Source organism: Pagrus major, chromosome 21 (genome assembly GCF_040436345.1).
Source record: "Pagrus major chromosome 21, Pma_NU_1.0".
NCBI classification, from domain to species: Eukaryota; Metazoa; Chordata; class Actinopteri; order Spariformes; family Sparidae; genus Pagrus; species Pagrus major.
Genome location: NC_133235.1, coordinates 5,964,899 through 5,978,463, shown reverse-complemented (window position 1 = coordinate 5,978,463; position 13,565 = coordinate 5,964,899). Strand labels below are relative to the sequence as shown.

At 39.3% G+C, this 13,565-nt stretch overlaps 1 protein-coding gene across 1 annotated transcript; it reads right to left on the bottom strand.

The window, feature by feature from the left end:
• Positions 1–1,900: 1,900 nt before the first annotated feature.
• LOC141016617 (myosin-7-like) lies at positions 1,901–12,423 on the bottom strand. Its single transcript, XM_073491090.1, has 37 exons — positions 12,223–12,423; positions 11,969–12,112; positions 11,685–11,841; positions 11,558–11,585; positions 11,366–11,474; positions 11,141–11,233; positions 10,993–11,056; positions 10,807–10,905; positions 10,588–10,691; positions 10,368–10,506; positions 10,123–10,241; positions 9,883–10,032; positions 9,618–9,788; positions 9,195–9,504; positions 8,862–8,944; positions 8,486–8,691; positions 7,878–8,001; positions 7,571–7,707; positions 7,143–7,398; positions 6,764–7,006; positions 6,497–6,673; positions 6,192–6,337; positions 6,016–6,106; positions 5,532–5,921; positions 5,293–5,419; positions 5,100–5,218; positions 4,817–5,013; positions 4,509–4,692; positions 4,257–4,422; positions 4,046–4,170; positions 3,652–3,960; positions 3,359–3,562; positions 2,968–3,264; positions 2,751–2,855; positions 2,456–2,551; positions 2,216–2,350; positions 1,901–1,921 (listed from the first exon to the last, which is right to left on the bottom strand). Exons 1-37 carry the CDS (start codon positions 12,421–12,423, stop codon positions 1,901–1,903), a joined length of 5,826 nt encoding a protein of 1,941 aa, XP_073347191.1.
• Between the last annotated feature and the right edge of the window lie 1,142 nt (positions 12,424–13,565).

Genomic DNA, 13,565 nt, shown 5'->3' with positions numbered 1-13,565 from the left:
TTCATTAATTAGCTATCTACATGTAGACCCCTTTTTTAGATTTTAGGATCAGGATTAATTATTTAGCAGAATTTATAATTCATTCTGTTTTATTCATAAAATTACCACACACATTGTTAGAATTATTAAACACATTGGTAAGCCATTCAATTAGATGAGGAGACACTGATTTGTTAATTTCGAATGCCAAGCGACCTATTCACCTTATTTTTGAATGTGGGTTAGTAAAGTGAAAAGTTGGCCTATAGCTTATTTAACATGTGCTTGAAATTGCATACTAACGTACTACTTGTACTAGCGATGATGTCAAATTTTGTATGTAGTGCGTTTCGACTGCAAAGTACCTGGATTTTCTGTATGTGAGAATAATTTCTGAGACAGCTTACTGCACATACTCATGTGCCTCAAACATGCATTGTGTCTCCTCAGATTGTCCGATGGCAGGTCAGTTTTATGAAAATTGATGGCAAATGGAAAATATGCTCCACTGTTTTTGTATTTGAGTGGCTCTGCAAGTGCCTACAGGGGTAGCTGGCTAGACAGCCGGCTAACTGCCTCACTGGTCAGGTTACAGACCCCTCTATCCACCAGTAACACAGACTATACCGTATCACATTTATTCGGTTTAATTTCCATTAGTCAATCACTGCTTTAGGTAAACTTAATAAGATAATTGTAGTACAAGGGCAGACAAATCCTCCTCCTCCTTTGCCTGGCTCTTTTCACTTGCAGTTGCCTCCCTAGCTCAGCAGCCTGCTCTTTTGCTTCTCGTTAAAGCATACAGACAGTAGCTGCTAACATTGCTCTGTCCATCTTTATACTTTAAATCAAACGTGAACCAATAACAAAATTAATTACAGATAAAATAATGCAGATTTATTAAGATTAAGATTTTTCTTTATTGATCCCCCTTGGGAAAAATTTGCAGGTAACACAGCTGTACAGAGGGATCGCGCTTTATGACACCCATTGACCTTACATCACTGAACCAGTTCCACAGCAGCTTTGTAAACATGATGGAGGCAGATAACTCAATGCTGCTGAGCTGACTGAATGGAAAAGTCCCACTCCAGCCAGCCAGTGTTTCTACAAACTGCCCTGTTCTTAAAGGAGCTACGTCACTCTTAAGACACCAGAAACCAAGCTTGGTGGATGACTTTAAAGTCCTGGATTCTACTGTAGTCCATTCCATTTTATAGACAGCTTAATTTTAAGCAAAAAATAAAGCTGTTTGTCAAAAATTATAAAACATTGTCAGGAAAGACCATAAAAATACCAAAACACACTGGAGTGGGGTGTCAAAAAAAGCCCAGATGGAACTGTTGACAGGAGTACCGGTTTGTGCAACTTATGCAGCAAGGAACCTTCTAACCATCGAAGAACTACGATCTTAAAATATCTTCTCCTTTTAAAGTTTAGAATGTCCATTTATTCATTGATTCATTCATTTACCAAAATCCATTTACATTGAAATGTTTTTAAAATGCTTATCGCCAATATAAGCATATGCAGTTAATTTCAATTAATCAATCACAAAGCTTGTAATTAATTAGATTAATTTTCTTAATCGCTTGACAGCCCTACTTAAAGAACATTTTTTAGATAATACTAAGAGATACATACATTTTTAGACTTATCATTATACTAGTGTGACATTTATTTTATTTCTCTTTTTTTTTTAGAAAGTAATTTACTGAAGTTACTAAAAGTAATTTATTGAAGTTATTTCTATGTAATTGTCAATACAGAGAATAAAAAATCAATAAAAAGTCTAGAAACGGTTTCAGATGCACATACATTTATTCTAATGAACAAACAAAAACATGTTTAGGGAGACACCATTACACAGGTAACGGTGCCTCAGAAATTTTCAGATTCTCAGATCATTTTTGAAGGAGCGTCACTCTTCATCAAGTCCTTTCTGAAACAAAAAAAGACAGAAAATACAATAATAAATGTTTCATCATGTGTATTATTTGAGCTACTTGTGTCACATTTCACCCTTTGGGCCCCTCAATAGGAGTTTTCTAATTGTGGTAATAAAAGATGCGAGAAGACAACGGAGATATCAGTGGAAAACTAGTGCCACATTGTTGAACAGTATAGAAGCAAGATGATTGGCACTGCTAGGCAACAGTTTTTTCTGTGTGTGGACACAGCAAAGAATCAGATGATCTCTCTTTTTTAAATGTATGTGCAATATGTGTATGCTGACCTTTGTCCCCACATCACGGCTCTTGACACGTAGCTTGTTGACCTGAGACTCTGCAATATCAGCTCTCTCTTCAGCTTCATCAAGCTCGTGTTGAAGCTTACGGAACTTTGTAAGATTGCTGTTAGCCTGTTCTTCCTGTAGAACAGACACACCACATGTGTTACACATTATATCTGCTCAGAAAATGCTTATTTTCACTGGTGAGATACAAGATTGGCATTTGAATTTAGCAGTACTCACAGCCTCCTCAGCAGTCCTCTTAAAGGACTTGACCTTTAGCTGCAGCTTGTCCACCAAATCTTGAAGACGTGCTAGATTTTTACGGTCTTCTTCAGTCTAAATCGTGCAAAAACAATAAAAAATGCATGTATTTTGATTCTGAATGTAATACTCTGACCTTTAACTCTAGCCAAAGGTAATCTACAGATAATTGATTACTTTATCTCATCAACCTTGAGGTGATCATCCTGAAAGAGTGTCACATTTGTTGTGAATCTGGCCTATTTTGCCAGATTTGTGATGTGATAGTAGTTACCTGATAGGTAAGCTCCTTGATACGTCTTTCATACTTTCTTACTCCCTTTACAGCATCACTGGCCTTTTTTTGTTCGCCTTCCACCTCATTTTCAAGTTCCCTGACCTGCAGGATGAAGGATGCATTGACAACAAAATTCAGCCAACTTGACATCGAACAGCTATTTGCTTTCCATATTTAAATCATGCAAAGAGCCAAAGAGCCAACTTATACTCACCCTGGCCTCGAGCTTCTGCACCTGCTTCTTGCCTCCCTTCATGGCAATCTGTTCAGCTTCATCCAGGCGGTGCTGCAGGTCTTTGATGGTTTGCTCCATGTTCTTCTTCATACGCTCCAGGTGAGCGCTGGTGTCCTGCTCTTTCTTCAGCTCCTCTGCCATCATGGCAGCATCAGTAATGGCCTTCTTGGCCTTTTCCTCAGCATTTCTGCATTCCTGCACTGCTTCCTCCACTTCAGTCTGAAGCTGGGATGCATCTGCCTCCAGCTTCTTCTTTTGGTTTAACAGGCTAGTATTCTAGTTTGACATAAATAGAGAAGAACTGTAATTGTAAAAAAAAGTTAATCTAAAACAAACATGCCAGAATTTATCGATAATTACTGCGTCTTACCTGTGAGTGCAGTAGCTGCACCCTCTCACTAACATCCAGCAGCTCTTGCTCAGCAAGTTTGCGACTTCTCTCAGTTTGCTCCAGAGCTGTCCTGAGCTCCTCCACTTCAGCCTGAAGCAGGTTGTTGCGCCTTTCAACCATGGCAATGTTTTCCTTCATATCATCATTGGCTCGCAGAGAGTCATCAAGCTGGAGCTGAGCATCCTGAGGAAGAGTGCGATATTTATTGTAAATCAGGTTAAATCAATTGATGATATATGTCAAAGGTGTCCCTTTTTTGATAAAGTACATACCTTCAGATGTGCATGAACAGATTTAAGTTGTTTCTGGGCCTCAGCTGCCTGCCTGTTGGCCTGGCTGAGCTGGACCTCCATCTCATTGAGGTCTCCCTCCATCTTCTTCTTCAGACGCAGGGCCTCATTCCTGCTGCGAGTCTCAGCTTCAAGAGAGCTCTGAAGAGTGTCCACAATTCGCTGTTGGTTTCTCTTCGTTTGCTCCATCTCTTCATCTTTCTCAGCCAGCTTGCGCTCAATTTCAGCCTTAACCTGGTTGAACTCAAGCTGAACTCTAAGAATCTTCCCTTCCTCATGTTCCAGTGAGGCCTGCCATGAAGATTGAAAATCAAATAGATAGCTAGTTATTTCAATATTACAAAAGCAGAGTCCATCATCAGAACATTCAACATACCTCTGCTTCCTCCAGGGCTTGTTGTATCTCAGACTTCTCCTGCTCCAACTGTTTTCGAATCTTCTCAAGCTCATGAATGCTCTTTCCACCCTCACCAATTTGCTCAGTGAGGTCAGAAATTTCCTCTGAGGAACAAAAAGGGCAATATTATCAATGGTTTAGTCAGTAGAGCAAATTCTGCAGTATACTGTAAAGCTGGTGTTACCCTTACCCTGCAGATTCTTATTCTCTCTCTTCATGGTCTCCAGATGTTCCAGAGATTCTTCATAGGAATTCTTCAGTTTGAAGAGCTCAGTGCCCAGAGACCTGGCTTCTTTCTGAGAACTTTCCAGCTCTGTTTGAGACTCCTCGTACTTCTGTTTCCATTCTGACAGAATCTAAGAAACAGTTCACATTTATATCAAGTATCTGATCTATATCTAAGAGATGAAAATCACCTTACAGTCTGCATTTTAAATCCAACCTTGTCAAAGTTTCTTTGCCTCTTGTCCAGTGCAGCAGCAGCAGCATTAGACCTTTCCACATCCACCATGAGATCTTCAATCTCATTCTGCAGCCTGTGTTTGGTCTTTTCCAGAGAGGAACATTTAGCGTTCACAGCTTCAACAGCCTCCTCAGCATCCTGCAGACGCTGAGCCAGCTTCTTTCTGAATTTTGAGTAAGAATTATTATACTTTTGTTATTCTATTGTAATGATTTATGGTGAATTTATGAGGGTTTATTGCTTTTAAACTATGCAGTGTTGTTTGAACCAAAACATATTTTACTCACTTTGCCTCCTCCAGTTCCTCGGTTCTCTGGATGGCATCAGTTTCATACTTAGTTCTCCACTGAGCCACCTCAGAGTTGGCCTTGGACATGCTGCGCTGCAGATCAGTCTTTGCCTCCTGCTCCTCCTCAAACTGCTCCCTGAGCAGGTCACAGTCATGACGAGCAGACTGCACTGCATGGGCTAATGCATTCTTGGCCTGAAATGAAAGCATATCTCAATGCCTCTCATGTATCAACATTTCATCTGCCCTTAATGAGCATCTCATTGGAATGTGTTTGCTACCTTGACTTCCTCCTCCAGTTGTCTCTTTAGGTCTTCAATTTGCTGAGTGTAGGATTGTTTTCCTCTGGTGAGTTGAGACACCAGAGAATCCTTTTCCTCAAGCTGTCTTGTAAGTTCACCTAGTTTTGATAAAAGAATAAAAATAAAATGTATGTATGTCCCGAACAAAATACTTTTCAAATCAAATGCATACCATTCTCAGTTTGAAGCTTTGCTTTCTGCATGGTGAAGTCATTGATGGTACGCTGTCCCTCCTCCGACTTTGTTTTATATTCATTCATGTGGTCTTCCAGAGACCTGCACATTTTCTCCAAATTATTCTGAAAACAAATAATATTAACAATAGCACATAAACTACTTTACTAATAGAAAAACATTTATACAGTTTATTTTAAGTAACTTTTAAGTTATTTTTTAGTTTAAGTATTTTACCTTAGCTTTCACAATATGTTCCATATTGGAGACAACATCATCCAGCTCCAGTCTGAGCTCACTCTTCTCCTTCTCCAGTTTCTGTTTAACTCTCTGCAGGTTGTCAATCTGCTCTCCCAGGTCAGCAACACTGTCAGCTTGTTTCTTCCTGAGTGTTGCAGCGGTGGCTTCATGCTGCAGAGTGGCCTCTTCAAGGTCTCTGCGGAGTTTCAGGAACTCAGCCTCCCTCTTCTTGTTCATCTCAATCTGAGCAGATGTTGCTCCACCAGCCTCCTCCAGCCTTTCACTGATCTCCTCCAGCTCTCTGGCTAAGTCTGCTCTCTGCTTCTCCACCTTGGCTCGGGCAGCTCGCTCTGCTTCCAGCTCTTCCTCCAGCTCCTCAATGCGGGCCTTTGAAATAAAAGTGAATTTTTGCATTAAATACCTACAGGTTGTTGTATTAATTAAATATCACATCCCTACTTCTTCATCTTATTTTCATTACCTGCAACTCCTTCAGTTTTTTCTGGAGCTGGGAACTCATTGCTTGTTCATCTTCTATTTTGCCATTGAGTTGGCTGATTTCAAAATCTTTTCTGTGGATAGAAAGATGTGAAATGTACCAACTGACACAAAGTTTTGAATACATATGTGCTTTTACCAGAGCAGGTTTGATTTTACTTTTTCAGCCTCTCTTCAAGTTGCTGCTTGTCATTTTCCAGGTCCATGATACTCTCTTGAGCTAACTTTAGGTCTCCCTCAAGCTTCCGCTTTGCTCGCTCAAGGTCCATACGCACTTTCTTCTCTTGCTCAAGCGATCCTTCAAGCTGTGATGGGTGTGATTAAAAGAATTTCAGTTGAATTTATTATATACATTAAATATAATATTAAATATATATTGTATTTATATATATATATATTGAATATTACATTTCTTAATTATTTTTAAAACATGCAAACACACTCTCATTTGCTATTTTTCTTACATCATCCACTTGCTGCTCCAGCTTCGCCTTGGCCTTGGTCAGAGAGTTGACTTTGTCTTCTTCACTCTGCAGATCATCCAGTGTTTGCTGATGAGCTTCCTGTAAGGCCTTCTTTTCCTTGGTCAACTTGGCAATGATTTCTTCCAAAGCTGCCAACTCCTCAGTCAGGTTCTTAACCTATGGCCAGCAGAGGTTTATTTTTATCAAGGACAAATGGTCATTGGGACACATGGAGTGATTGCACAGTCAAGTTTTGTCTTTTGTTACCTTGTTCTCTGTGGCATGCTTCTCTTTCTCCACTTTAGCCAGAGTTAACTCTAAATCATCAATGTCTTTCTTTAACTCAGAGCACTCATCCTCCAGCTTCCTCTTCTTAGCAGTTAGCTCAGCATTCATCTCCTCCTCGTCCTCCAGTCTTTCTGTCAGCTCTTTGGCTTTTGCCTCCATCTGAATTTTGTTTTTGATCAGCCCCTCACATCTTTCTTCAGCATCTGCAAGATTATCTTGCTCCTAAATTGAAATGGTCATTAATTTGATAACATATCATCACCAGCAATATACACAATAAATGTCTCTGTTATTTATAAATATTTATACGGTATGTACTTTAATTTTATGACATTAAAATAACAATGCTTAGACTTGCAGCCTGGACTTGGAGCTGTAGATCATTCTTCTCTTGGAGCAGAGTGACCATTTTTTCTTCTAGTTCCTTCCTGCGGGCTTCAGATTTTGCATAAGCCTCTTTAAGCTTCAGGAATTCTTCCTTCATGTTGGCCATCTCCTTCTCAGTTTCTGCTGACTTTAATAGAGGTTTAATCTTGAAATACATCTTCATCCAGGGCCAATTCTTGACCCCCATGAAGGCACGGATGTTCCACTGGATCACTAGTAGTGCATCCCTGTGGGTATTGATTGATAAAGATATTGACTCAAATAATACAAGTATGTATTTCCTAGACACTAAGTCTGTATTTTGAGTCCATTTTATTCATGTGCTCTGCTTGTTATTTAATGCACATGTTGAATCTTTATCTCCTACTGTATGCCTCAGGCATTAGTTAATGCATGTACCTGCGTTCAACAATCTTCTGGAATTCAATTCTTGCCAAAACACCTCTTGACCTCGCCTGGATCCTGGTTATGATTAGAGCCAAACGGTCATCTCGCATCTCCTCCAGGAGACCAAGCAGCCCAGCTTTAAAGAATACCTGATTTTTGACAACAGTTTAAATCAACATTTGCAAGCACAACACACACAGGCTGAAGGCAGGTGTGAACTATCACAAAGATATTGATAATGAAAGTAGGATTAGCTGAACAAATTGATATCCAGCTATCCACCTATTGTATACATTACATGTATTTCACCAATACTTACCTTGGTGTGCCCCAGTCTGTACTGGTTATGGTCTAAATCCAAGGAGCCCAAAAGCTTCTCTGCAGCTTTTTTGTTATCAATGAACTGTCCCTCAGGGATAGCATTTGGGTTCAAAATTCGGTATCTTTGTAACACAGATAAGAAATGATTTTAGTTTCATGTTATATAAAATAGCAAACTCAAAAAAAAATTAAAAATCAGTGGACAAACATATCAAATGCATGAAGGGCATGAAGACTTACTGAATGGTTTGGTCAATATCAAAATGATGTGAATCATATGCTATGGCCTTCAAAGTTATCAGATCTAGACCCAATTGAACACCTTGGAGATTTTGGAACAGCATGTCAGACGGTGGTCTTCATTGTCAAACTCTAAATGAGGGCATATCTTGTTGCAGAATGGTGTCCATCCCATCAGCACAATGCCCAAAACTTGGACAATCTATGACAAGTCAACTTAAACCTGCTTTGGCCAGTTATGGTTGCCCCGAGTCTTAGAGACTTGATGTATTTTCCTCTAATTTGTCACCCATCTGTATTTGACAGAGTCAATCGTTTGTTCCCATTGTTAGTTTTAAATGTGTGTTTTTTTCATCACATGCAAACCTTTGTTTGAAATCTCCATAGAGGATCCTGTTGGGGAAGCCCTTCCTGCAGATCCTGATGCCTTCCAGCACACCGTTACAGCGCAGCTGGTGCATCACCAGAGGATTTTCCATGGCCCCAGGAGTCTTGGTCTCATTGGGGATGATGCAGCGCACAAAGTGAGGGTGAGTAGACCTCAAGTTGGTCATCAGCTTGTTCAGGTTCTCCTGTGAGTGCACCCCAGATAACAGAATTGGTTGCCATTTGCCATTGTCATTAAGTGTACCATTATCAATATAAACAGCATGATGACATATGGTTGAGGATATTGTCTTAAGTCTGCGAAGAACCTGTCAATTTGCTATGTGTCACACACTTTGAATTATATTGATCTCACCCTATGTAAGGCTGATACAGTTTGGAAAGATGAGCCTTTCTTCTTGGAGCCACCACCTTTGCCCTTCCCACCAGACTCTTGAACTAAATAAAATATGAATCATTAGACTTTCAAAAGAATATATATATCAAAGATATGTTTAAGAATGTTTTAAACTGTACAGATTACACTCAGAAAAACAAATGACAAGGATGCATGTCAAATTTTGCTTTTACATTAAAAGCTTCTTCATTTTATGGTTCAACCTTTACCATTTTTTTTTTTTAAACAGTACTACATATTACATTGATAATCATTTCAAACTAAGATTCTAGCCCCTTTCTAAATACAAACCTGAATCAGCTCCAGCATAATTTGCAAAGAGTGTAGTGAGTAGCTTAACGGTAGATTTTTGATACAGTGCAACAACGGTCTCATTCAGAGGATCCTTGTTCTTCACCAGCCAGTTGTTGATATTGTAATCAACAGTTCCAGCGTAGTGCATCAGGGCAAAATGGGCCTCTGGTTTCCCTTTGACAATTCTGGGCTTCTGGAAGTTGGCAGATTTCCCCAGATGGTTGTCATAGAGTTTAGCTTTAAAGGTGGTATCAGAGGCTTTTGGGAACATGCACTCCTCTTCAAGGATCGACATGATACCCATAGGCTGTAAGGTCATCATAGTATAAAGACAAATGTCATGGCACTGTTTTAAAAATGAAATGAACAATGCAGTAACATACTTAAATGACAGTGATACAGTAGTTTTAAGTACTTTACCTTTTCAATCAGGTCAATACAGGCCTGCAAGTCCATACCAAAATCTATAAAAGTCCATTCAATGCCCTCTTTCTTGTACTCTTCCTGCTCCAGCACAAACATGTGGTGGTTGAAAAACTGTTGCAGTTTTTCATTGGTGAAGTTGATGCAAAGCTGCTCAAATGTGTTGAACTGTAATAAAATGGTGCACAGTACAACCAGGCTTAATAATTTCACATCAAAGAAAGTCTACTTCATTGAGATTGTGTGTTATTTTTAAACTCACTTCAAAGATCTCAAATCCAGCAATGTCCAGGACACCGATGAAGTACTGCCGGGGCTGCTTGGTGTCGAGGGATTGGTTAATTCTCACCACCATCCAAAGAAACATCCTCTCATACACCGACTTAGACAGTGCACCAATAGCATAGTTCACCTTACAAGAAAATCCAAATAAACATCCTAGTAAATCTTACTACACCTTTTTTAAACTTGAACATCAATACAAAAAATCTTTTTCTCTTACTTGGGCAACATTTTGTCCCTTGGTGACCCACTCATTTCCTACTTTGACTCTTGGGTGACAGAGCCCTTTGATGAGGTCAGCAGAGTTCAGCCCCATCAGATATGCGACTTTGTCAGCATCTGTTGACATTGTGGTATTTATTCATCAGTGTCATCACTGCCTTTCAATGTCAGTGTCATTCCTATATCCCTGATTCCTTTAGCTGTATTTTCTTTTTTTTTTTGTAATCAAAAACCATCTCTCACCTTCAGTGCCATCTGCCTCTGCTTGCTCCTCTCGCTGCTTCTGCTTAAACTTCATGTTACCATGATGCATGATGGCACCAGTCAGCTTGTAAATGCCGTTCTTCTCCTCTTGAGTGAAGCCAAGAACATCAAAGGCATCCTGGGAAAAAAAAGCTCAAAATGCATTTTTGGTATTATGAAAATTGATTTGTACTGACTGGGATTTGAAGATTCAGCTCACATCAGTGGCCATCAGCTCTTCAGAATCATTGATGGAGGCTACTGTTGTCTGTCCTTGGGAGATGAAGCCGTAGTCATAGGGGTTGTTGGTGATAAGCAACATTTCTAAGGAGGGAATGAAAAAAAATGTGTTACAAAATAACCCACTGTGTTCAAATACAGTAATAACTCTCAGTGTTGATGGCTCTTGAGAAATAAAGCATTTATGTCAGATATATACCCAGAAGCTCAGGCTTTTGCTGAGACAAGATCTGGTAAAAAATGTGGTAGTCCCTCTCAGCTTTGAGCTGGTAAGTCACACGAGACTTTTCCAAAAGGTCTGTAAGAGAAAAAGGTTGTTATAGTGGTAAACTGATAAGTTGACAGGTGATACCTTTAAATGTGTTACATAAACCTTGTTACTTACAAGTTTCAATATCAGCAGAGGCCAGCTTTCCTCGGTTATCAAAATGAATGCGGATAAATTTACCCTAAGAGGGAGAGAGCTGCTCATGTTAGTTCAGTTGATTCACTTCACTTTAGAAATTACCATTTGCAATTCCACAGACACTCACAAATCTGGAGGAGTTGTCATTCCTGATGGTCTTGGCATTGCCAAAGGCCTCCAGAGCAGGGTTAGCCTGAATGATTTGATCCTCCAGGGTACCCTGATTTTGTTAAATACAGACACAACTGCAGGTTCAGTGCCAAGTATATAAGATTAAAACTGCGTAGTGAAGAAGTAAAACAGTGTAATTGCGCTTTGTAAAATATTCAGAAATATATTCTGTAATACAGACCTTCTTCTCAGCAGCTGGATCTTTCTTTCCGGTTGGGGCAGCTGCGATACTGGCAAAGTACTGAATGACGCGCTTGGTGTTGACAGTCTTTCCAGCACCGGATTCTCCACTGAGCAGAAGAAAGACAGAGATATTTAGGCCAAGACCTATAACCCGTAGATACTGAAGAAGTTTTTGTTGGCTGTGACTTACGTGATAAGGATTGACTGGTTTTCTCTATCTGTCAGCGAGAGTGATTTTTCAAATTATCAGTAAAAAAAATGGGATGATGTCAGAATTGAATATTTAAACAAGATGAAGGCTGAAATAGATTATTTACCTGACAGCATGTATTGGTAGGCATTGTCAGAGATGGAGAAGATATGAGGAGGAGCTTCACTCCTCTTCTTTCCTCTATAGGCAACAACCACGTCCTGGTTGTAGACTGGCAGCCCCTTGTAGGGGTTGACAGTCACACAGAACAGCCCCGAGTAGGTCTGCATGGTAAGAGGAGTACAGATAATAGGATGATAACATCATGTGTTACTTAGTCATAAGCATGTTGCTTACTAACGTGCTTTATCAATGTCGATAAGGTTTTATGTACACATTTTATTGCCTTACATAGATCATCCATGCTGCATAACGCTCTTTGAGGTTAAACAGCACAGCGGGCTCATGGAGGAAGGTGAACATCGCCATGTCTTCAATTTTATCAAACTTTGGTGGATTTTGAGGATGTACATCACATTCCTTCACTGTGACAGACTACGGAAAAAAATGACACATTTTACAGTCACACTTGACCAAATTTAACCAAAGGCCCCAGTAGAAACATGTACATTAGTACTCTCCTGCAAATCCTACAATTAATTTACCTTTCCAAATTCAGTGTCAGCTGTGACTTTGTCACCATCACGACTGGTAATGGTAGCTTTGACATACTCAACCTCCGGGTCAGGAACAAAGCACTCCTTCTTCATGTCGAAGGGACGGGTTTGGGCTTCTAAACGCTCCCTATCCGACTTTCTCAGAAAAGAAGCGGCAGCCCCAAACTCTGCCATGGCAGCATCGCCCATTTTTCAACCTGTTATGGATTTACAAACGGTGAGCTATTAATGATGATCAGATATAGATATCAGAATTATTTTGAATACACTTTTGTCACCACTTTTCATGCATTACATTAGCATTAGCAGTGTTAGGTTAACACCTGCAATAATGATAAGGTAGCTAGTACTTTCACAATATCATCTGTGCAAACTCTCTATTGTATGCAAATGACCTTGACCCCTTATGTACATAAAGCTGCACATAAAAAAACTGTACATAAAATAGCAACAATTTAGTGTAAGTCTCTTCTGATGTAGCAGGTGCTATAGTCAAGATTAAAGACTTTCAGCTTTTACCTTGGGTTTGGAGTCCAAACGTGACCGGGGTCTTGCTATTAAAACCCAATAACAAAGCAAAACATTATTTCATTGCAATTAATACGATATACATGTGAAGTATATCAATAAACTTTACCCCAAAACATGTTACAGCCAAGGCAGCAAATGTCTGTCACATTTCTATTACGTACCACTGATATAAATGTCTTGCTTACCTTTCAGTCTCAACCTTTAATCAAGTGAAGTGATGAACTCCATAGCTGACAGCAGCCATCCATCCATTAATAAAGGTTGTTTATGCACCAAATATGGGATGAATTTTTAGAGAAAGGTGGTACATTAAAAAGGCGTTCTTCTAATTGGGCAGAATGTCCTGCTGCTATTTGTTGCTTTCACCTTGTGACAAACAAGGCTAGGACAATACATGGTACAAAGAAAGGGGAGGGCAAGAGGTGGGGATCAGGGACAGGCTTGATATCAAGTGACTTTTATGTTATTTTTATACAAATCATAACAGGTTATAATATATATGTTATGTTTATGTCTTACTACCTATTGACTTGATTAAATTAGATCTGTTGACTGTGATTTCTTAGTTTCAATATTTAGCTTTTGGTTACTTTTACCAAAACAAATACTTTAATTTTCAACATTAAATATTTAGACATTTTAAAGGGTTTATATGTTTACCTTACCTTTAACTGTATACCCTTTAAACCAATGTCTTGTGTTTATGATAGATTTAATGAACTGGCAAATTAATTTCCTATTATGGTTAAACTGTATATTTCAACTTAAGAAGGATGATCCTAGGCAAATAATCTGTTTTA

Excerpts from the sequence above, each read along its gene's own strand:
- LOC141016617 (XM_073491090.1), bottom strand. The coding sequence starts at position 12,423 with ATGGGCGATGCTGCCATGGCAGAGTTTGGGGCTGCCGCTTCTTTTCTG. Across the intron at positions 6,338-6,496 it reads TGGAGCAGCAAGTGGATGAT|CTTGAAGGATCGCTTGAGCA; the intron begins GTAAGAAAAATA and ends CACCCATCACAG. Across the intron at positions 5,922-6,015 it reads AAAAACTGAAGGAGTTGCAG|GCCCGCATTGAGGAGCTGGA; the intron begins GTAATGAAAATA and ends TTTATTTCAAAG.